This window comes from Lontra canadensis, unplaced genomic scaffold (genome assembly GCF_010015895.1).
Source record: "Lontra canadensis isolate GAN:19392208 unplaced genomic scaffold, GSC_riverotter_1.0 scaffold43, whole genome shotgun sequence".
NCBI classification, from domain to species: domain Eukaryota; kingdom Metazoa; phylum Chordata; class Mammalia; order Carnivora; family Mustelidae; genus Lontra; species Lontra canadensis.
Window position 1 is genome coordinate 16116025 of NW_022631037.1, and position 21986 is coordinate 16138010.

At 46.1% G+C, this 21986-nt stretch overlaps 2 protein-coding genes and 1 pseudogene across 11 annotated transcripts; 2 read left to right on the forward strand and 1 right to left on the reverse strand.

Annotated features, from left to right (window-relative positions):
* Positions 1-124: 124 nt before the first annotated feature.
* CNTD1 (cyclin N-terminal domain containing 1) lies at positions 125-7308 on the forward strand. 3 transcript variants are annotated; one of them, XM_032871713.1, is made up of 7 exons: positions 125-491; positions 3370-3445; positions 3743-3911; positions 4855-5017; positions 5690-5834; positions 6467-6563; positions 7138-7308. In XM_032871713.1, exons 1-7 carry the CDS (start codon positions 323-325, stop codon positions 7306-7308), a joined length of 990 nt encoding a protein of 329 aa, XP_032727604.1. In that variant the 5' UTR covers positions 125-322. The 3 variants fall into 3 exon arrangements, with proteins under 3 accessions (XP_032727604.1, XP_032727605.1, XP_032727606.1); XM_032871714.1 differs by lacking the exon at positions 125-491 and adding an exon at positions 886-906; XM_032871715.1 differs by lacking the exon at positions 125-491 and adding an exon at positions 929-948.
* Positions 7309-7945: 637 nt separating this feature from the next.
* On the reverse strand, positions 7946-18873 carry BECN1 (beclin 1). Of its 8 annotated transcripts, none has more exons than XM_032871704.1 (13): positions 18739-18873; positions 18342-18470; positions 15651-15718; positions 14757-14815; positions 14261-14329; positions 14020-14110; positions 13777-13913; positions 13427-13621; positions 12195-12341; positions 10643-10792; positions 10082-10142; positions 9494-9636; positions 7946-8744 (listed from the first exon to the last, which is right to left on the reverse strand). In XM_032871704.1, the coding sequence occupies exons 2-13, from the start codon at positions 18466-18468 to the stop codon at positions 8576-8578; spliced, it is 1416 nt and encodes a 471-aa protein (XP_032727595.1). In that variant the 5' UTR covers positions 18469-18470; positions 18739-18873; the 3' UTR covers positions 7946-8575. The 8 variants fall into 8 exon arrangements, with proteins under 8 accessions (XP_032727595.1, XP_032727596.1, XP_032727597.1 ...); XM_032871705.1 differs by having other exon boundaries at positions 18706-18873; XM_032871706.1 differs by lacking the exon at positions 18739-18873 and adding an exon at positions 18651-18728.
* LOC116875893 lies at positions 15962-16507 on the forward strand (annotated as a pseudogene).
* Positions 18874-21986: the final 3113 nt, after the last annotated feature.

The window sequence follows — 21986 nt, forward strand, 5'->3', positions numbered from 1 at the left end:
CTGGGAATAGCAGGGGATCCTGGGAGTTGTAGTCCGCGTTTTCTTTCCGGATGCGAGTGCGGCTCTTCGCCTTAGCGGAAGAGCGGTGGGGGCGAAAGGGGAGGTGGCAAGCGGCCGAGCTTTCTGATTGGCTGAGGGGTCCGCGGCCGTTGGGGCGGGAAAAGGCTGTGGAGGGCTCGAGGCCTCAGTGGGCATTGGGTTTTCCTCGCCCTTGAGGTGAAGACAAGCACACGGAAGGCGAAAGATTCTGCCTGGAGCGAAGCTAAGGGGGTGGGTTTATGGATCCAGTGGGTCGCCCAGGTGTCCCCCGAGGCTTCTGAAGATGGACAGACCTGTGAGGTCAAGATTGGCCTCCCTCAGTGATTTCCAGTTCGGAGCTGTCGCCACAGAGACGATCGAAGACGCTCTGCTCCACCTGGCGCAGCAGAATGAGCAAGCCGTGCAGGAGGCTGCCGGCCGGATGGGCAGCTTCAGGGAGACCCGGATCGTGGGTGTGGACGCCGGGCTGGGGAACGAGTTTCATGGGAGACCGGGGGCACCCGTCTTTGAGTCACCGTTTACCTTATTCATCCAAATAAGTGTTGTTAGTAACTACTAGATGCCAGGTCCAGGGGATGTGGTAACGGACGAGATCCCGCAGCACCCCAGCCTTGACTTCAGCCCCTACAGGGTGCTTACCCACACCACTTGGGGGAGAGCGGGATAGAACGGAGGTGCAGATTAGAACAAATCTGTAACTGACAACAAGGACGGTTAGATAAGTGACATGCCAGATAAAAGAAGCTTTTGTGGGAATCGAAGGGAGTGATAGGGAGAAGTGAGGGTAAGAATTCAGGTAGACCTTGAGGAAGGATGACATTTTGGTTGGCGAAGGTGGAGGAGGGGGACAGCGTCTCTACCAAAAGGGTATGATAACCGAGTAAAGCTATGGACATAGAGAAGCTTGGAGTGAGTGTGGAAGAAGAGTTGAAATTAAGACCAGAAAAGTTTGGAGACATTGCGTGTGGAATGCCAAGGGGAAGAGTTTATACATAGCTTACTAGGGAAACAGGACGGCATTGAAGGTTTTCAAATATGGGAGTGATGTGACTTTAGCCTTTGCCCTAGAAAAAGATTATGTTGGCTCTGATGTAAAGAATGGTTTGGAGTAGAGAGAGAAAGAGGAGGGAGGTAGACCAGAGGAGTCTGTGTCAGTAGTTAGGCAACAGGGCAGACGGAATGACAAGGGAGGATGGATTAAAAACATTTCAGAGATAAAATCTGGAGCTCTGCAGTGGATGAATTTAAGAGGTGTTGAAGGCAAAGATGACTGTGCCAAAGGGTTGAGCCTAAGAGAATGGGAGTATATGGTGCTGTTAAGAGAAACACACACATTCATTAAAAAAAAAAAAACAAAAAAAAAAAAAACCAGGAGGAAACGTGACCTTTGTTTGGGAAAGTAACAGATTTGGTTTTGGACCTACTGAGTTTCAAGTGCTTGTAGAACATCTAAAGTAGGGTTTCTGGTGAGCTGTTTAAAAAGTAAGTCAGAAGAGAAGTCAGAACTGGAGATAAAGTTTTAGGAGTTATCTTCATAATGATACTGTTGAAAACTGGCTGAGAATGAGTCTGAGAGGGAGAAAAGAGAAGCAGGTCAAGGTCAAAATGTTCCCTAGGAGACATTTTGTGTTCAGGCAATTGGAGTAGGAAGAAGAGTCAGGAAGGGAACTAAAAATATGGTTGGGGAGGAAGGAACAGAACCCAGACACCTTGGGAAGCCAAGAGTTTCCAGAAGGATGACGGTCAGCTGTTTCACATGCCTCAGGGATATGAACAATGGAATAAAGGTTGCAAAGGGGTGATGTTATTTAATAATTTGGACATAGTTGCTGGCCTTTGAGATCACTGTTGTAGCAAATTGGGAAAAGTAGAAGCCAAACTGCAGAACAATAGGGAATTCACGAGGAAATGGAAGCAGCAGGTTTAAGCCAGCCTTTCAAGAAGGTTAACAGTGATGGAAACTAGGGAGATAAAGAGCGGTAGCTTAAAAGGATAGAAGGGGAGGGTCTTTCAGTAAATAGATGTGTTTATAAGTGCAGGATGGAGAGCCAGTAGGGCGGGGAGGCATAATCGTTCTGCATTGCACCTAACCCTACCTCAGTTTTCTTGGCAAGTTAAACTAGAAAATAGAAACAATCGCCCAGATAATTCAGACCCAAACCAAAACAAAACCAAACAACTGTATACTCACAAACAAAACAGAAAGGAAGCCTAAACTCCAGCAAATAAAAGGACTAATAACACACAATTATGTGTTCTAGGGCATTTTGCTTAACTGCTTAAGCTAATCTTCTTATTGGCCACTGCTAGCAGGGTTTTAGTTTCTGTAACAGTAAAGTTTTGTACATATGTGTAACACATCAAACGGACTGTTCAGCTCTGTGCTAGCATGACTTCCATGTACCTAAGAAAGTCAAACTTTCTCTGAAGACACATGGTCATTCGACTGTGCATAACTTTACTGATCAGTGCTAAAAGTCCCAAGTTCTACAGGAGCTTCCTTTGTTAAGAACTAACATTTACCCTTGTTTTGACCCTCTTAATGAGATTGCAAACTAAACAGAATTCTATCTGGGGCTGTTCTTTCAAAGAGAAACAGAGACAGCCTAAGATCTTGCCAAGGTATCTTGCCCTTCCCACCTTCCCATTGACTTTGCCCCCCCCCTCCCCCAAAGTGGGCTATGTTCCCTGATCTAGGGGATATTTCTTCCAAACTAGCCACTCCATAGTAACGGACTTGCTCCTGGGGAGAAGTTCAGCCACCACAGATTCACCCAACAAACTGGTGGTGGGGAGATGGTGTCCAGCTGTAAGGTGAATCGTGTTTGCAAAGCAATGGGAGTTCTCTAGAGGGCGGTTACTAAACAAACACTGTTGTAAAGAATATTGAAGCTCCAGGAGGGCCTTTTTCTGTTCCTGTCAACATTCCACTGAAAACAGAATATAGGGGTTAGGGTTTTTAATCCATCCAAGAATCTCCCTTGAAGCTGGAGGTTCCCAGCATGGTGTAGAGGCCAACTCGGCCAGCTGGTATGTTTGTGTGTAGCTGGCCAAGCCTTTTATCAGCTGGGACCCACAGGAAGGCTCAAGGGTCACTGAGGGGGCTTGGAAAGCCCTTGTCTTTGGCGTTCAGTCAGTCTCCTTTTCATGCCTCTGATCTGCTTGTTGGCAGGAAAGGGAACTCAGCTCAGCTTGGGTTGTTTGAGTCCCCTTTCTCACCCCCTGACCCTCTTTCCTTGGCCCCATCATGGCTTTTACACAATGCCAGGAGTTCACAGAATGGTTTTGGTTGCACCTTGTGAATTCGTCTCTTCTCTCTTGTTTCGGCAGAGTTTGTTTTTCTCCTGTCTGAACAATGGTGTCTGGAGAAATCCGTGAGCTACCAGGCTGTAGAAATCCTAGAAAGGTAAAGCCCTAGGCGTAGGCCTGTGTGAGTGGTACCTCTTAGAAGAACTAACGTACACTTAAAACATCTTAAAAAGGAAAAAAAAAAAACCAAAAAAAAAAAAACAACAACAAAAAAAAACCCACGACAGTCACCCTTCAGCACGAGACCTGCTTTGGCACCCTCTACTGCTTGCAAATGTCCAGTTTCTCAGCCAGGGACTGAGACTAGAGACTGGAGATAGGGCAGAGCTTGCTGCACAAACTTCCTTTAGTTTGAGTGAGTGTGGATTGACTACTCCCCTTCCCTCCCTTCTAGGTTTATGGTTAAGCAGGCAGAGAATATGTACCGGCAAGCCACGGTCCAGCTGAGTGAGAAGAAGGAGCCTCAGAATTTGAAAGTTCTGAAAGAGCAGCTTTCCAGCAAGTTTATCCTGCGTCTTGTGTCATGTGTTCAACTGGCAAGCAAACTTTCCTTCCACTACAAAGTAAGGAGCTGGGCACCTGCGTGGTAGCAGAAACCAGCTCGTCCGCAGGCGACTGTGAGAAACCTCCTCCTAAGCTAGGTGTTATGACTCCTGTAGAAATTCCAGAGTGCAATTATGCTTCCTAAATAAGCACACCTCCTACACACACACACACACACACACACACACAGGTAGTTCTTTAATAGCCTGCAGTTCTGTTCCCAAAGTGTAATTGCTGGACAGATGCCATCATTTATGCAGGTCACCTTTCCTCCCCTTGGACTCAAGGACAGTTTACGTAAGGTGCCTGAATTGCCAACAGGCCTATCAGTGTTACAGACAAATGGTTACATTTATAGGGGATAAAATGTTTCCATACCCCTACCCGATGCCTGTGTGGTAAAATATCATTCCCACCACAGAGATTCACTGTCTTCTGTGGCCAGAGGCTGCACTCGGTGCCATGGGTACAAGAAGTGAAAATATTGCCAGCACCCTCAAGGAATTTATTATCCAATGGGAGAAGACACGCAGGCAGATAACGTGGGAGTGCGCACTGATGAGTGTAAATACAGACAGCTATGGTGTACCTCCTTGGCCTTGGAAAGTCAAGCAAGTGTATTTAAAGAAAACGACTTCTTGAAGGGGGGTAGGTAGGCGTGGGTAGGAGATGGGTGGATGCTAGGAAAGAGGGAGAGGTGTTCAGGAAAGCAGGGAGAGAGGAAAGGGAGGAGAGGGAGATCCAGACACAGGAAGCCGCACGTGTACAGGCTTGGAGAGCTGGACGGTCTCAGGGACTGCAAGTAATCCTGTGTGACAGGCGTGGGGCGTGAGGGGCCAACTGCCAAGAGAGACGGCAAGATGAAGGCATGGGCTGGACTGAAAAGCTTTGTATGCTACGCCAAGATGCATGACCTTTCGTCTGACACCCTTCTCTCTCTCTCACTGTTTTTTCTTTGCTCAGATCATCAGCAACGTTACAGTCCTGAATTTCCTCCAGGCTCTAGGGTATGTGCACAGTAAAGAAGAACTGCTGGAGTCTGAGCTTGATGTTTTGAAGTCCCTGAACTTCCAGATCAATCTGCCCACTCCCCTGGCATATGTGGAGATGCTTCTGGAGGTGTTAGGTATCTACTGTGTCGGGGGCGTGGGTTGGCATCTTCGTAGAAGGCAATAAGCATGTGCCCAGGGCTTTGGAAGCAGTGGGCAGAACCGGCCAGTGGGAAATGTCAGGAAGCCTGGGATGACCGAATCCCGTGTTCCTTTGGTACCTGTCAGGGATGGAGACTCAGGTGTCAGCGTCTGTCTGGTCTCACTGGGCACTCTCTTATTACAGGATCAACGAGGTGATTTTCTAGAGAGGGATGAGATAAGAGGGGAGCAAGCAAATATATTCTAATTGTGTGTACATGGCAGATGGAGATTTCTCTATCTTCCCCTTTATCCTTTAAAATTGACCTCCAACTAGGGGCGCCTGGGTGGCTCAGTGGGTTAAAGCCTCTGCCTTCAGCTCGGGTCATGATCCCAGAGTCCTGGGATCGAGCCCCACATCGGGCTCTCTGCTCAGCGGGGAGCCTGCTTCTCCCTCCCTCTCTCTACCTGCCTCTCTGCCTACTTGTGATCTGTCTGTAAAAATAAAATAAAATAAAATAAAAAATAAAATAAAAAATTGACCTCCGTCTAAAGAGGTTTCCTACAGTAGAAAACATTAGCTCAAGAGTTTTGTGTCACACGTCAACGGTGATAGTGATCAGAGAGGACCCACTTACCGCTCTTTGCCATGCCCATACTCCATCTAGGATACAATGGCTGCTTGGTCCCAGCCACACAGCTGCACGCAACCTGCCTGACCCTGCTTGACCTTGTCTATCTCCTGCATGAACCCATATATGAGAGCCTGCTGAGGGCTTCCATTGAAAACTCTGTACCCAGTCAGCTGCAAGGGTAAGCCAACTCCTTCGGGTAGGCCCCTTCCAGAAACAGTGTTTGAAGCACACCTCGAGAACATACCACGGGAATGGAATTTACTCAATAAGGCATCCAGTCCACAGATAACCTGCACAGGTCACTGGTTTTAATGAACTCCCAGTATGTTGCTTGGATGCAGATGACTGAGCCCCAGCAGCAAAAACCCGAAAGGATTTTGCTTTTAAATTTAAATGACTGCAGGTAATTAACATACTTTCTTTCATAGTTCTTCCTTTACTGCTGTTTCAATTTGAGATTACTGGACTGCCTTTTAGTCGCTTAGGAAAAAAAGACAGTCACAGGGTTGCGACTTAGACAAAAGGGTTTGATTACTGTAAAGTCAGACTGGTGAAAAGGCTCACAGTTACATGTGTTAGGGAGGCAGATGGGACAACAAAGGCCGATAAACCAGTCAGAAGGCTCAGGTTTTGATCCCAGGTGGGTTGGGGGAGGAGGCCAATTAGCCATCACTTGGGCATTTCCTTCAATATCTAAAAAAGTCCAAGATGATCAACATAAACAACTCATAGGTGAAGTCCCATGGCCCTCGGATTTGGAAGGTCAAGTTCCATTCAAGCTCCAAAATTAATGTGGTTTTAATCACTCAGGGAAAAGTTTGTTTCAGTGAAGGAAGACTTCATGCTGTTGGCGGTAGGAATCATTGCGGCGAGTGCTTTCATCCAAAACCACGAGTGCTGGAGCCAGGTGCGCACCACTGAGCGGGACTGGTGTGGTCAGAATGCACTCAATAGAAAGCATTCTCCCATCGGTTAGGGGAAAAGAGAAGACAACTTAGAAAAAATAAGTCAAGACCCAGCATGAGCATGAGTAAGCAGGATTTGGGGGCGGGAACACTAGGGCAGGCCTGAAAAGCCCTCTCGTTTTCCCCTTATGGAACTGGAAATGGAGGGTGACATTCAGCTTGTTCCTCTCCCTTCCTGATGACAACCCACTATTACGGTCAGGTCCAGTAAGTGTGCGCTCCCCAGTAGAAGCTAATGTCTAGGCCCCAATGCCGTCTTCATATTTCATAGACCTTATCTCCAGCAGAATGGAATGTCTAGCAGAAACTTTCCAGGCTCACACTATCAGGGTAAAGGGATCCGAATGTCACCTGGCCATTGGCAAACACTGGGATCTGGATTTCATCTTCTCTGCAAATGCAGAGAAACAAAAAAATTTACATATGGCTTGAGAGAACAGGCCAAGGGATGTGTCTGTCTGTGCGCTAAAACACGGTGAGGTTATTTAGTAATACAGAATCTGTCTCCTTCCGTAGGTTGTGGGGCATTTGCACAGCATCACAGGCATTGCCTTGGAAAGCATCGCTGAGCTCTCTTACGCAATCCTGACTCACAGCGTGGGAGCCAACACTCCTGCCCGACAGCGGCCGGCTCCTCCCCACCTGGAGCCCAGAGCTCTGAGGGCCTCCGCTGGCTCCAACACATGAGGTGCCTCCAACACGTGAGGTGCGCTCAGCCCACCAAGTATAAACAGCCTTCCTCACCGCGCTCAGCCCTCCTTTTGTGTACTCTCCGACTCAGGATACAGAAGTTCCGAGTATCTTTTTGGACTATGTTTTGTATTCCAACTTCATGCTCCTTTTTCTGCACCAGAGAGAGAGTTAAAGTTGACAAGCATGTCCTTTTCGCCGTTATCAAGACTGAAAATGTCAAGGAGCTGGGAGGAGACAGAACATTAGTGAAGTTGGTTCGTTTTTGTTTAACAAGATATTTATAGCTTTTCCTTAACTGTTCACTTCATTGAGAGAGGACACCAGACATGGAAATGAGTATTAACCAGGGGCTTGAAAACTGGGACTGTTTGGGTGACCTTGACTGATCATCAAGGAGGCAGCCTTTATCTCCCCTTCAAGTTAGATTAACATCTCTGTTCTGTCACTGAGATGTACACAAATGGGGCTTCCTCTACAGCGGACTATCTCCACGAGTCTTTTTTAAAAATAACACTAATCCATCTCTAAACATGTTTCGACAGAATTTCCACAAACTGCACTTGAACTCAACACTCCCACAATATAAAGTACTCTATCTTAGTCAACAAAAAAGCCCAACAGTACACCTCTGGGCAGTTACCAGACTGCAGTTAAAACTTTTATTACAAATAATTAAATCTCTGCATAATGTCTCAGACAATATCAAACACCATTTCATTTTTCTAACAGAAAGCAGAGTAGGCAGTCAGCACGAGAACTAAGACAGGACAAGTGTTAAATCTCAAGCTTCTGATCACACCACCTGGTGACCAAAGCTGATGTGTCACTCTCTCACATTATCCAACTGTGCGTCTCACACATCTCGTCGTCTCAGTGCAGACAGAAGTTTCTAGTTCATATTTTAAGTGCAGAAGTTGAGAGAGATAAAACCCAGTGAAAATACATTAATCTCAATTCAACTCCATTAACAACAACAAAAGCAAATTTAAATTAGTTTTGAGGGGAAGGGGGCAAGGGAGGTATGGGGTTAAGAGTCAAAACTATGACAAAGGCTGGTAGCTGTACAAGGCATGTTGTAGCTCTGGAAACTGTCACATGATATCCTAAAATAAAGTGTCTTTTGTGGATTTTTTTTTCTTTTTTGGTATTGTAAACATGTGCTGTTTAATAGTACCCGAATTTAATTTAAAATACTTTTTTCTCTTTGCAAACAAAACAAAATTTAAAGCCTTTAAGGCAAACTTATCTTCCTCAGAAAAAGTCACTTGTTATAAAACTGTGAGGACACCCAAGCAAGCCCCCACTTGAGATTTGTCAGCATGAACTTGAGAGCTTTTGTCCACTGTTCCTCAGAGTTAAACTGGGTTTTGATGGAATAGGAGCCGCCACTGCCTCCCGTGTCTTCAATCTTGCCTTTCTCCACATCCATCCTGTAGACGGACACAGCAGAGCTCATTAGCAACTGAGATCCGAGGTAAGTCAGTTCAGGCAAATGGGCAGGGACTTGGTCATGGGACCATTCACGTCATTTCATCTAGTAAAGAACTCTTGGCAAGGAATGGTAGTGTATTTTGGATTTGCTTGAAAGCCAAACATCAAGAAGGCTGTCACAAGAGCCTCATTGTCATTATGGGGTACAGGGACAGGACACACACCCAAACAAATGAGAAGCCTGCAGCAGAGGGTACATGGGGGTTATAGTACTCCTGACTGTTTTCCTAGGCATCCCTGAACTCATGGGGAGAGAAGGGAGGCAGAAGAAAAGAAATGCTTTGTTTTGGGGTGACAGAAGCAGCTTGGCCTTACTCTCTTGAACTAAGGTCTCCGTCTATCACTGGGCTCTCATAAAATTTGACCAAAGGAAGCATTCTTATTTATTTACAAGGGCTTAAGGGGAAAAGCTTCCGGGAATCAGAGAACTGGTTTAACCTCTGTGCTAAGAAAATCCCCCCAAAGCCCCAAAGAGAATATTCTTTCTCCTCAGGGACCAAGTGGTCACATTCAGTCCTGCTAGGAATGTTGAATCCGTCTTTGCCCATCAGTGTCATGTGACTCTGCAGCATTTTCTGCTTTCCCACCATTTATTTACACACTATGTTTTGCTTCCATTCTTACTGTCCCTTCAATTCTGCTCAATTTGGTCCTACTCCATGTTCATTCCACATCAGGGGATACTGACCTGTAAGGAAGACAAAAACGTGTCTCGCCTTTCTCTACCTCTTCTTTGAACTGCTGCACACAGTCCAGGAAAGCCACCATGGCATGGTCAAACTTGTTGTCCCAGAAAAACCGCAACCCCCCAGAACAATATAATGGCAGCTCCTGGCCAGGAAGAGAGAGAATCAGCTAAGGGGGTGGCACTGAGACTGGCTACCAGCGATTGTTCCCAAGCCTAGCAATCCCTCGAGTGGTGTTCTGTCCGTATTCCACTGGAAAACAGTAAACTTGGGCCAATACGAGCCACCAAGAACTGCTTCACCATCACTGGAAATGAATTAAACCCTTGATCTCACGGTGATCCCTTTCCCACCCCAGCATACATCTCCTCTGATCTGCCCTTAGCCCTTTTCAACAGATTGTAAGAACCTATATTATGTCTCTAGGCCCCAAAGGGCTAATCCTGACCTAGACAAGACCCCGAACAAGACATGGGATCATGAGATACCTCTAAGAAAGAAACTAAGAAATGCTGTTATCAAAAGGAAACCATTCCCTCAGGAGGTACAAGGATTCTGCCTTCCAGTGAGAATGGGGCTTCCCAGAATACCTTAGATTTGTCTGTCAGAGACTCCAGATATGAATGGTTTCCATAGGGAACGAGCCGATACCTAAAATGGAGATGCACACGGAGACGGATACAGGACTCCTGCTGAAGTGATTACTGGAATGTTAGGACCCAGTGATTTTCAGGCTTCATCCTCCCAAGGACAACTTTTATTATTCCCACCCCTCTCCCTCATCTCCCCATAGACTCCCCATAGACTCCGTGTTTAAAAGATGTTGTTTACTGAGCCAACTACATTTATTATATAATTGGCTGGGGGGCCTTTCACTGGAACATGTAGGTTTTGTTTAGGCTGAAAAAAACAAAAGCTGAAAACAGCTTGAGGAACCACAAGGTTCTGGAGAAGCTGGTCATGCAGTTCAAGGACTGCTGGCTGAGTGGAGAGCCCTGTCGTAAGGGGGATGATCAGAAGCAGAGTCTCCACAGACAGAAAACCCTCAGTGTGTTGGGAGCAAGGGCTCCTGCCCCAGCAGAGGACTCCCACTGGAGATACAGATTACATCAAGGACATGCCACACCCCAGGAGCGAGGGGCATTTCTTACCTCTGAAATTTCAGACCCATCTTATTGGCCAGGGCGTGGAGCAGCAACACCGTCTGGCCCCAGGCGGCATTGATCTCATTCCATTCCACGGGAACACTGGGCAGGCGACCCAGTCGGAAGTTATTGATGGTGCCAAACTGTCCACTGTGCCTGGAGAAGGCGGGAGGGTGGGGGGAAACACGGGGAGACCTTAACACTCAGCAATTTGAGGCTTCCGGCTCGCACCTAAACCCTTGCATAAATCTCTCTCCTCATCTCCCCATTCACATACCTCAGCTCTACTGGGCACTTTATTTACTTAGTAAGCTCTGTGCCCAACTCGGGGCTTGGACTCACGACCTCAGGATCAGGAGCCACGTGCTCTACCAACTGAGCCAGCCAGGAGCCCCTCTACTCGGCACTTTAAATACACATCCAAACGTGAGTCGTCATCTTTCCGCCTGTGCTCAGATGCCAAAGTAGAAAGGGGGACATCATTCCTGAATGCTCGCTCTCTGTTCCCTCCCCTCAAAAAACACGAAGCCCTCTTGACTGGACTTCCTAAATCTCTCCAATCTATCCACTTTTTTCCAAACTCAGTGCCGCTGCTCTATCTTTTCCCACTTAGAGGCCTACTGACAAGTGTCCTTACCACTGGCACTGCTCTCCCCGCCACCACCGCCAACACTTCCCACGGCGCGGGTAAAGCGACCACTCACAAATGCAAATGTAATTAAGTCACCTCCCTGCCTAAATTGCTTCAGTGGTTTCCATTGCCCTTTGGATGAAACCCAAATCCCTTCATGAGGTCTATGAGCTCCTTGGAGAACTGGTCACTCTCCAGTTTCATATCCTGTCACTCTCCCCTTCACACTCAATCTCCAGTCACAATAAGCTCCTTTCAGGTCTCCGGACTCACCACCCCCACGTTCCTCTGTTTCTTTGCACATGATGTTCCTCCGCCAAGAACAATCCCCCTCTGCAGGCTTCCCCTTCATGTCTCAGCTTAAACATCAACCTCCCCTGGGGCAAACTTTCCATGGGGCCTTCCCAAATTGCACCCAGTGCCTTTATACGGCCCCAGAGCTCCCCACCGACGCCACCCCGGGGGTCACAGTCACCATGCCGCATCACAACAGGCTATCACACAGCCATCCCTTCCACGAGATTCTAAGCAACCAGAAGGTAGAGAGCACGCTGTGTGCTATTGCCCTTTGGGTGCTTAACACGGTGCCCGCCATGTACGAGTTGCCCAACAGATACTAGTTAAATGGACAAAACGTCAAATAAATACACCAGTGATCCTAAGGGGAACACCTGGGCAGATGACAAGGTTTTCGTGGGACTGGGGGGCTCAGATCTTTTCCTTTCCTTGGGAGAGTGGACGTCACCAAGCTCTAGAGTTCCAACCCCGGAGGTGCCTATCCCATCACAGGGAACGAGGGCAGGCTGGATGGGGTGACTGTGTACAGTCCGACATGGTGGGAGGCGGACACCCCGGCCTGGCGGTCGGCAGCTAAGGTGCAGGCGTGCAGTGCGCCCCCGGCCCTCCTCACCCTCCAGCCCGCGTTACCAGATGTGGAAGGTTGCATTGAAGACATTGGTTTTCTTCAGCTTGTCCAGCTGCATCTGGGCGTAGCGCATCTGGTTTTCCACACTCTTCAGCTCATCGTCCAGCTCCAGCTGTTGTCGCTTGAATTCACTGTATTCCCGCTGGTACCTGTGAACAGCAAGGGGGCCGCTGAAGGCTGCTGGTTCAGGACTGAAACTTCTCTCTCACCACCCGGCATAACAGTTCAGTCTGGTGGTTATGGGGAGACCTAGCTACAGCATCCTTTCCATTTGGCACAGATCCCATTCAAAGGAACATACAGGCCCTAGTTGTTCTGCCTGACAGAAAGGTCTTAAATTCCAGCTGCCCGCATGCAAAAGGTAGAGGAAAACAGGACTTTCCTAAACCCGGGCCAAGCGCTTCTCATATTTCTGATCCTTTACAGAAGGGAGGTGAGGGGGTTACGAGTGGCTTTTTCCTTGAAATGGCCGTTACTGAACTACCAGAACCTCACTTCTATGCACCTACCAGTCCTTTAGAGTTAGATACACCATTTCCAAGGGAACTTGCTCACTACTTTGAAAAAATTAGTTTTTTCTCTGTCCATCACCTCCCCCACTTTAGTTAGTGCCACCACTGGGTCTCCTCCCCTGGACAGAGGGTTCTCTCAGGGCAGGATCACCAGTGAAATTTTGGGGCTAGGAAAGAACGAACGTAGGCCACCATGCTCATCTTTCCATAGCAGGATGCGGGTTGGGTGGCTGACTTACGGTTCCCTACACGATGGAAATGCAACTAGAACCCTCGTTTCTCCGCTATTTAACCGAAACACTTTTTTCACTTACTTGGGCATGCCCCCTCATATAGAATCCTCTCAACAGACCTCAAGGAACAGGGCCCGAGGGGCACCTGGGTGGCTCATGGGTTTGGCTCAGGTCATGATCGCAGGGTCCTGGGATCGAGCCCCTCATCGGGCTCTCTGCTCAGTGGGGAACATGCTTCCTCCCCTCTCTCTCTCTCTCTGCCTCTCTGCCTACTTGGGATCTCTGTCAAATGAATAAATAAAAAATTAAAAAAAAAAAAAGAAAGAAAGAAAGAAACAGGGCCTGGAAACAGTATGTGGGATCTGGAGCAGACAAGCTGCCAAAAGACAGGTGACTGCAGCTTACGACGTACACAGACACATTCAGTTAGAAGCCACTTGTCCTGGAGCCTCGAGGCCAGGAAGACAGAGGAAGAGGGTGACCACTCACTGAGCTTCCTCCTGGTCCAGTCTCTCAGCCTCAGCCTGGACCTTCTCGAGATTTTCCGCCACCATCTTGCGGTTCTTTTCCACCTCTTCCAGCTCCTGGATCAGCCTCTCCTCCTCCAATGCCAGCTCCTTTAGCTCCATTTGTAGCTGTTCGCTGTCGTCCTCGTTCATCTGCTCTAAGATCTCCAGACAGCGCCTGCCGAGCGCACAGGTAGAACATGCTCACCGCAGGGAGCCCGTTATGCTGTTTACCTGAGCACAGCTCCTGGGTCAGAGCCAGGCCGTCTCAGCGTAGGGACAGCTCTCGCATCCAGACCTCAGGTTCCCGGTGCCGGCTCTAGAGGCACTCACTTGTAGTTCTGACACTCATTTTCAGTGACGTTGAGCTGAGTGTCGAGCTGGTCTAAGAGAGTATCTGTGCATTCCTCACATAGCGGGTGGTCCACATCGGTCTGGCCTGACATGATGTCAAAAAGGTCCCCAGTGACCTGGAAGGGTGGGGTGGGGGAGAGTCAGAGTAGGGCCTGGTGCCCACGACCTGTCAGGCCACCCGCTCTAGGAGCCAGGCCTGCTGCTGCGACGCTGCCCACTTGCCTTCAGTCTTCGGCTGAGGTTCTCCATGGTGGCGCCGTCAGATGCCTCCCCGATCAGAGTGAAGCTGTTGGCACTTTCGGTAGACATCATCCTGCAGACAGCCCCCCGCCCACGGGCCACATGAGGGAGCAGAGAGGCCTCCTCCACCGACTGCTGTGTCAGTGGCAGGGACTCTCAAGCACCGGCTGAGGGGTCTCAAGGCGCATACGCACTCCTAGCCCGACTGACCTCCCAAGGGTACCTCTCTCCCAAGGGAAGGCCATGCTGGTCTTCCACAGGGGCACTCAGCTCGAAGGTTGGCCTGGATGGACTAAGGAGGGGAGAGGGGGCATCAAAAACTGACACGTGGGTTTGTGTCTACAGCAGAAAAGGAAGGAGAATCAGGAAAGTCCATTTTTAAATCTTATACCCCTCACCAGCAGCCTTCCCATGCATCAACAACTAAGAACCTGAACGTCTAACAACACATGATACTCTAAAGCTTTTCAAGAGCCCATCTCTTTTATCGTCATTCACTCCCTCAGACTCTCCTCTGTCCCTTCCCACTGTGTGAATGGCTACAGGGGAAACCAACACGGGAAAGGGTTGGGCCAGGTATAAGAGAATATATCTTTTCTGGAAGAGCCGAAAGGTTAGGTGATTTATCTCTACCACCTGGCTCCAGGTCTCAATTCTGGGTTCCATTAAAATTCTACTGGCCTCTGGCAAGCAACAGGGGGCTGGGGAGTGGTAGGCACCTGGCTGGGGGGATGAATCTTCGAGAGACACCATCCTGGCGAGTTTCAAGAAATGGCTCCTGGGAAGGAAATAAGAGGGTGTTAGAACTCTGGCAGCTTGGAGGTGGGAGTCCCAAACAGCCTCAGAACTATCTGGTTTTACCCTTGATTGATAACTGCTGGACTTGATAAACCAGACACTCAAGAAATAGGTATTACCTAGCCCATCCTCAGATATGTGCACTAAGAGAGGACCCCGGTACAGACAAACCCCAAGTTCCATGTGACTTTTTGTGGGAAACGTCTCCCAACTATGTTATACTCCATTGTAGTTAAATTTACATTTTCTCAACACTTGCCAGTTAGGGGTAGGGGAAGAATGCCCTGAAACACCGCACAAGGAAAAAGCCGTATCAGACTGCAATGAAGTTTGCCATGGCATACGACAAAGTAGATAATTTATATGCTTTTGATACTTTGATATAATTTATGTGTGATCAAATACTTAGACATCTACCTTTGACAAAGAAAATTATCACGGATGTTATCACAGTTTAAAAAAATGACATGTTTGGGGTGCTGGGGGGCTCACTAGTTAAGTGTCTGCCTTCAGCTCACGTCATGATCTCAGGGTCCCGGGATATGGTCCCAAGTTGGACTCCCTGATCAGCGGGAAGTCTGCTTCTCCGGCTCCCTCTGCGTTCCCCAACCCCCGCTCATGTGCACACACTGTCTCTCAAATAAAATCTTTAAATAAACAAAAATGACATGTTCTCTAATACTGATGATCCTTTCTGGCTAGAGTAATCATATTCTAGTCCAAACTAAGCTACTTTTGAGAATGAAGAGGAGTGGATATTAATAATTAGCTAGGACAACAGATATAAACCAGGCATGCATTCCAGTGTTTCATACCTCTCCTGGGTTAGCCTCTTCCTCTTGGGTCTCTCCCGGTTTCACCTGGGCAGTGGCAAGTAATGGAGCTAAGGACAAGGAAAATATCAGAATTAGAAAGAGTCTTAACAAAGCTGGAGTGTGTATGAAAGTATGGGAAAACAAGAAAAAAAAAAGCCTCATCACCACTCCCACCTCCACCTTTTCCTTTAAGTACCATCTGCACATAGATAAACCTTTTGTCTTCCTCCCCTTACCCCCATTAAATCAGGTTAAGGAATTTTTTTTTTTTAGATTAAGGAATTTTTTAAATTTTTCCCAATGTAATATCACGATTGTGTTTTTAAAAAGACATCTTAGCAGAACTGCCATCTTCCAGTAATTCGCTAAAATGACCAACACAAAGAGAAAGAGGAGAGGTACCCGCTGTATGTTCTTTAGGTCTTTTAGAAAACATGGAGTTGTTCCTTTGGCCACATACGTGCGAATTTACAAGAAAGGTGATACAGTGGACATCAAGGGAATGGGCGCTGTTCAGAAAGGACTGCCCCACAAACGTTACCATGGCAAAACTGGAAGAGTCTACAGTGCTCCTCAGCATGCTGTCGGCATTGTTGTAAACAAACAAGGGCAAGATTCTTGCCGAGAGAATTAATGTACGTGTTGAGCATATTAAACACTCAAAGAGCCAAGATAGCTTCCTGAATGAAGGCTGTGGCGGAAAATGATCAGAAAAAGAAAGAAGTCAAAGACAAAGGTACTTGGGTTCAACTGAAGCGTCAGCCCGCCTCACCCAAAGAAGCACACATTCTGAGAACCAACGGAAAGGAGCCTGAGCTGCTGGAACCCACTCCCTATGAATTCATGGCATGATAAATGTAAGCAAAATAAAAGACCTCAAGACTGTAAAAATGTTTCTCTTGAGCAGAAGTATAGTGTCCTTTCCCCTTCAAAAATATTTAAAGCAAACTTTGTGTCCTAAAAAATAAAAATAAAAGACAAAAAGACATCTTATCTTTCAAAAATACTTACCAAAACATTTACAGTATCTTTATGTTTGGGATTTCCTCCAAAATAATTAGGGGTGAGAGGGGAATAGATGGGGGTATAGATGAAACAGGATTTAAATATGCATTAAATTTAGGTGATGGGTATGTGAGGTTCCTTTTATACTCTGAAGTTTTCCGTAACAAAAATTAACATCTCCTCTCCTCCAGAATAACTTGGAAGGAACACGGGGGAACTTTCTGGGAAAATGAAACCTTTCTACATCCCAATGATCTGAGTTACACGAGTGTATCCGTTTTGTCAAAAATGCACAGCTAAGATTTGTACATTTAAAGGCATGACATTTTTGAAGATATGGAGAACACAAGAATGGCGAATGTGGCTTATCACTGAAGCAGGGTGACGGATATGAGGGAGTTCACTATGCTATTCCCTTGACCAAATGATTGAAATTTTCTGTAGTGAAAGGTTAAAAATATATTAAAGAGGGGCGCCTGGGTGGCTCAGTGGGTTAAAGCCTCTGCCTTCGGCTCAGGTCATGATCCCAGGGTCCTGGGATCGAGCCCTGCATCGGGGTCTCCTCTGCGGGGAGGCTGCTTCCCTTCCTCTCTGCCTACCTCTCTGCCTACCTCTCTGCCTACTTGTGATCTCTGTCTGTCAAATAAATAAACAAAACCTTAAAAAAAAAAAAATATATATATATATATATATAAGAGTTAATTCCACTCAAAAAGAGAAATTAGGGGGCACCTGGGTGGCTCAGTGGGTTAAAGCCTCTGCCTTCACCTCAGGTCATGATCCCAGGGTCCTGGGATCGAGCCCCATGTTGGGCTCTCTGCTCAGCGGGGAGCCTGCTTCCTCCTCTCTCTCTGCCTGCCTGTCTGCCCACTTGTGATCTCTGTCTGTCAAATAAATAAATAAAATCTTTAAAAAAAAAAAAAAAGAGAAATTGGTAGCAATGATAACAGCTAACACTTGAGTACTATTTGCCCAGCATATCCCTAAGTACTTATGTTCTTCATCATATCCAATCCTTACAATTACCCTAAGGTCATTTTACATTTTACAGATAAAGAAACCAAGAAACCCGGGCTTAAAAAGTAAAAGTAACTTGCAAAAAGCCATCCAGCTAGTAAATGACACTTATGATTTAAATCCAAACAGGCTGACTCTGGACCCAAGAGCTTATTTAAACTACCTATTCAGTCTTTTCTTTGTTTTGTCTCTAACTTCATCTCACTTCTTGGACTTTAAGACACTGTTCCTCCATTTACCTAATGTTGGCTACCGGATAAGTCACTTAACCTCTCTGAGCCTCAACTCCTCAGCTGTAAAATGATGACTGTACTCCTCCATTGGGGTTGTTGCAGGGATAAGTGATATAATGCATGTAAGGCACCTGCTATATGGTAAGGCCTCAACAAAAATTGTTTATTATTATATATACATATTCCTTTACTCTGAAACAGTAAAAGCAGAAAACTAAGGACCCTTCCTTAAAATAGGAAGCTCTCAGAAGCACACACTGTCAGAACTCCTTCATGCTCCCGACTAGAAAACGGGGAGCCCGAGAGATGAAATGACTTTCCTAAGTTCACAGCAAGTTTGTGGCAGATTACAAAGACAGCCACCTTAAGACCTACAGCTCCAAAGCTGCCCTTTTCCCACGATCTTGACCACCCTCTTTCCAAGGGTCTCCCTGACCTGTGAGCTCCTGGATGGTGACACGATCCAGGATCTTGAAGCTCGTGTCCAGTTTCAGGGGCTGGCTGCAACGCTGGCACACGAAGCTCACTTGCATGGTGCTGCTGGAAGTTTTAGACCCCTCCATCCCTGCGGCGGTAGAGAGGCGATGTTAGGTTGAATCAGCGCCCTTGAACTCTAGGTCCAGGGCTACCACCTGCCTTGCTGGTATAGTGAAGGGGGGAAATCCTCGCCCACGCCATCCCCTGTAGGAGCGGTCGGATGTCAGGCGGACCCGTTTCCGGGAAAGCCCTGGCAAAGCCAGTTTACCAGCCCAGAGTCTGGGAGCGGCTTCGACAGGGGCCGTCAGGGTTCCCAGGCTCACTTCTAAAGCCCCGGTTCAGCCCTCGAGCGTCACCTCGGGACTCGGAGCCCGCAACCCTGGTCGGTCTACCGCGGGGGCACCGTGGCGTCAGGTCTCCCCGGGAGCGACGCCTCCAGACCTGCCATAGCACAGCCTTCTGATACTTCCCTGTCGGCCAGCAGAGGACTTCCGCCCGGACCGGACGTGACGTCATGACCGCCTTGCTGTGGCTTGGGTGGTCGGTCGGGCCGTACTTGCTTACGGGCTCCGCCGCGCCACCTAGAGGCTGATCTGGGAAGCGCGGCAGGCGTTAGCGGGTGGGCAATAGTAGTGAGGAAGAGGCAAGGACCGAGTTGGAAAAGAAAGAGGAGCCTCACCCAATCGGTAACTCTGTGACGCTTCTTTAGATTTGTTACTTCTGAGCGGAACCACTTTAATTCTTCTTGAAGTATCAGTTTTAAAACTTTCTCCTTGGGAGAGCTGGGCTCTCTTTCAAATGCCCCTGAAAAAGTGGTAGACACACTTGGGAGGGGAAGGTGAGGAGGTAAATTTTATCCTGTTCTATTATATATTTTAAAATTTTAGCTATTTATTACGGAAAATAAAGCGTTTCAGATATCAAATATCCAGTTATTGAAATTATAAAACTAAAACATTTTGTTTTGGTGCAGTAATAGACCACAATCAATGGAACATAATATAGTTCAATAATAGACCAAGTTTAAAAAAAAAAGAATAGACCAAGTTTACAGGGGTTTTAGTATATTGTAAAAGCTCGTATTTCAAATCAGTGGGGAAATGAGCTACTTAATAAGTGATGACTGGATCCAAACAGCCATGTAGAGAGCAGAGAGCTGAATCTCTACCTCCCTGTTTATGCCGAAAGAAGCTCCAAGTTGGTCACAAATTTAAGAATCAAAAACACAATAGTTAAAGGTACTAGATGAAAGCATTAGTGAATATTTTTTATAATCTCGGAGTGGAGAAGATCTAAGTATGATGAAAATCAAAAGCAAAGAGGAAAATATGGAATTCTACTCCTTAGAAATTAAAGCTTTCTGAACTGTCAATGACACTGTAAAAAAAAATTCACAGAAGAAAAATGTAGAAAATAGTTGTGGCTCATAAGACAGGTGAGTTTCCTCAATATACAGAGATCTATTCGATCAAAATACAGAACTTTATTCAAAAAAAACACCAAAGACCAGTTATGAAATGGGCAAAATATATGAAAAAGTGAGCTCACAGAACAACAAATGATTGATAAAGAAACAGATGTTTCATTTCATTTGTAATTAAGTCAGTGGAAGTTAAATGGGGCGGCATTGTTGATTTATGAGATTGGTAAAGGCTAAACCAGTTGATAACATTCAATGCTGATGAGCATTCATGAAACTCTAAAATGACATCGGCTGGGACTGTAAATTAGTATAATCTTTTCGGAGGTCAGTTTGGAAACATCTATCAAATTCTTAAATGTTCATATTCTTTGACTCATAAAATATCTTTCTAGGAATTTACCTAATAGATATACAAGTGCACAAATATATACATCCAAGAATGTTCACTGCTCAATGTCCTTCAGTCATAGAGGATTGTTTAAATAAATTATGGTATTATTCATTCAGCAGAGTACTATGTAGCCATGAAAAAGAATAAAGTAAAATTGCTTTTTTTTTTTAAGATTTTTTGTTCATTTTTTTGACAGACAGAGATCACAAGTAGGCAGAGAGGCAGGCAGAGACAGAGGAGGGAAGCAGGCTCCCCGCCAAGCAGACAGCCCGATGCGGGGCTCGATGCGGGGCTTGATCCCAGGACCCTGGGACCATGACCTGAGCTGAAGGCAGAGGCTTTAACCCACTGAGCCACTCAGGCGCCCCTAAAATTGCTTTTTATTTGGTCAATTTGGCCACTTTGATAACAGTCAGAAGAAGGGCAAAGGTGGGTATAGGGAAACTAGCTAAGAGGTTTCTCCATGAATTGAGCCAAGAGGTGTCAATCGAAATAAAAATTATGGGCAGTATACATGGTATGATTTTATTTGTATAAAAAATAACATGACATATGATATGACCTGTGTTACGTGGACAATGGGACAGAGACTTTTTCTTCTAATTAAGGCAAGTTTGTACTGCTGGATTTTTTTTTTTTAAATAAGCCTACAATTCATTTACAAGATCAAACCTTTATAGGAAGATGATTTTTTTAAAGAAGGTATTTATTTATTTAACAGAGAAGGAGCAGGCGAGCACGGGAAGGGGGAGCGGCAGAGGGAGAAGACGGCCCCCTGCAAGCAGGCCCCCTGCTGAGCCGGGAGCCTGATTTGTGGCTTGATCTCAAGACCCTGGGATCATAACCTGAGCTGAAGGCAGTCACTTAACTGACTGAGCCACCCAGGTGCCCCTATAGGAAGATAAAATAACAAATACAGGAAGTTAGGGGAATAGTGTCATAATGTTACCCTTAATCTCACCACATTGTAACTTTTATGGTTTCCATTCAGTTGTATTTTTCCTGGGTACTTTAACATTTGTATTTGTATTTATAATCTGTATGTAATTTTTGTATCCTGTTTTTAAAATTTAATGTTACATATTATATTTTTCATTTTGCTACACAATTTTTGTAATTGCCATTCTCATATGCTGCATTATGTTACGTCAAATGAGTGGCTTTAATGTATTTCTTCTTTGCTGGAAATTTCCATTGTTTCCAGTTTGGGTGATTACAATAATGCTGCAATGAAAAGCTGACTGCTTCCTTGTGTTAGAGTCTCACAATTGGGATTATTGAATTAAAAGAGCATGGGTATTTCATGTCTATTGACTAACATTAGCAATTGCATTAGAAAGCAGTTGCACATAATTATATTCTCCCCCCAGTTAGCATATGAGAGAGTCTGTTTCACAATACCCTGGCCAGTATTAGATATTATATATCTGATGAATAAGGGCCAAAAAAAAAAAAATGGCACTTCCCTGTTATTTTCACTGGCATCATTGGTTACTTGTATATATTGGCTTGCTGTAGTTTCTCTTTTGTGAATTTTGTTTGCATCTTTTGCTCATTTATCTGCTAGGTTCTTAATATTTTTCTTAATATTTTCCATCAATTTATGCAACTTCTATTTAATTGAGGTGTTTTCCAGATGTGCGAAAGTTTTACATTTTTTTAAAGTCAAATCTGCTTTTTTTCCCTTAAGATTTTATTTATTTATTTGAGAGAGAGAGAGAACATGAGAGGAGAGAGGTCAGCGGGAGAAGCAGACTCCCTGCCGAGCAGGGAGCCCGATGCAGGACTCA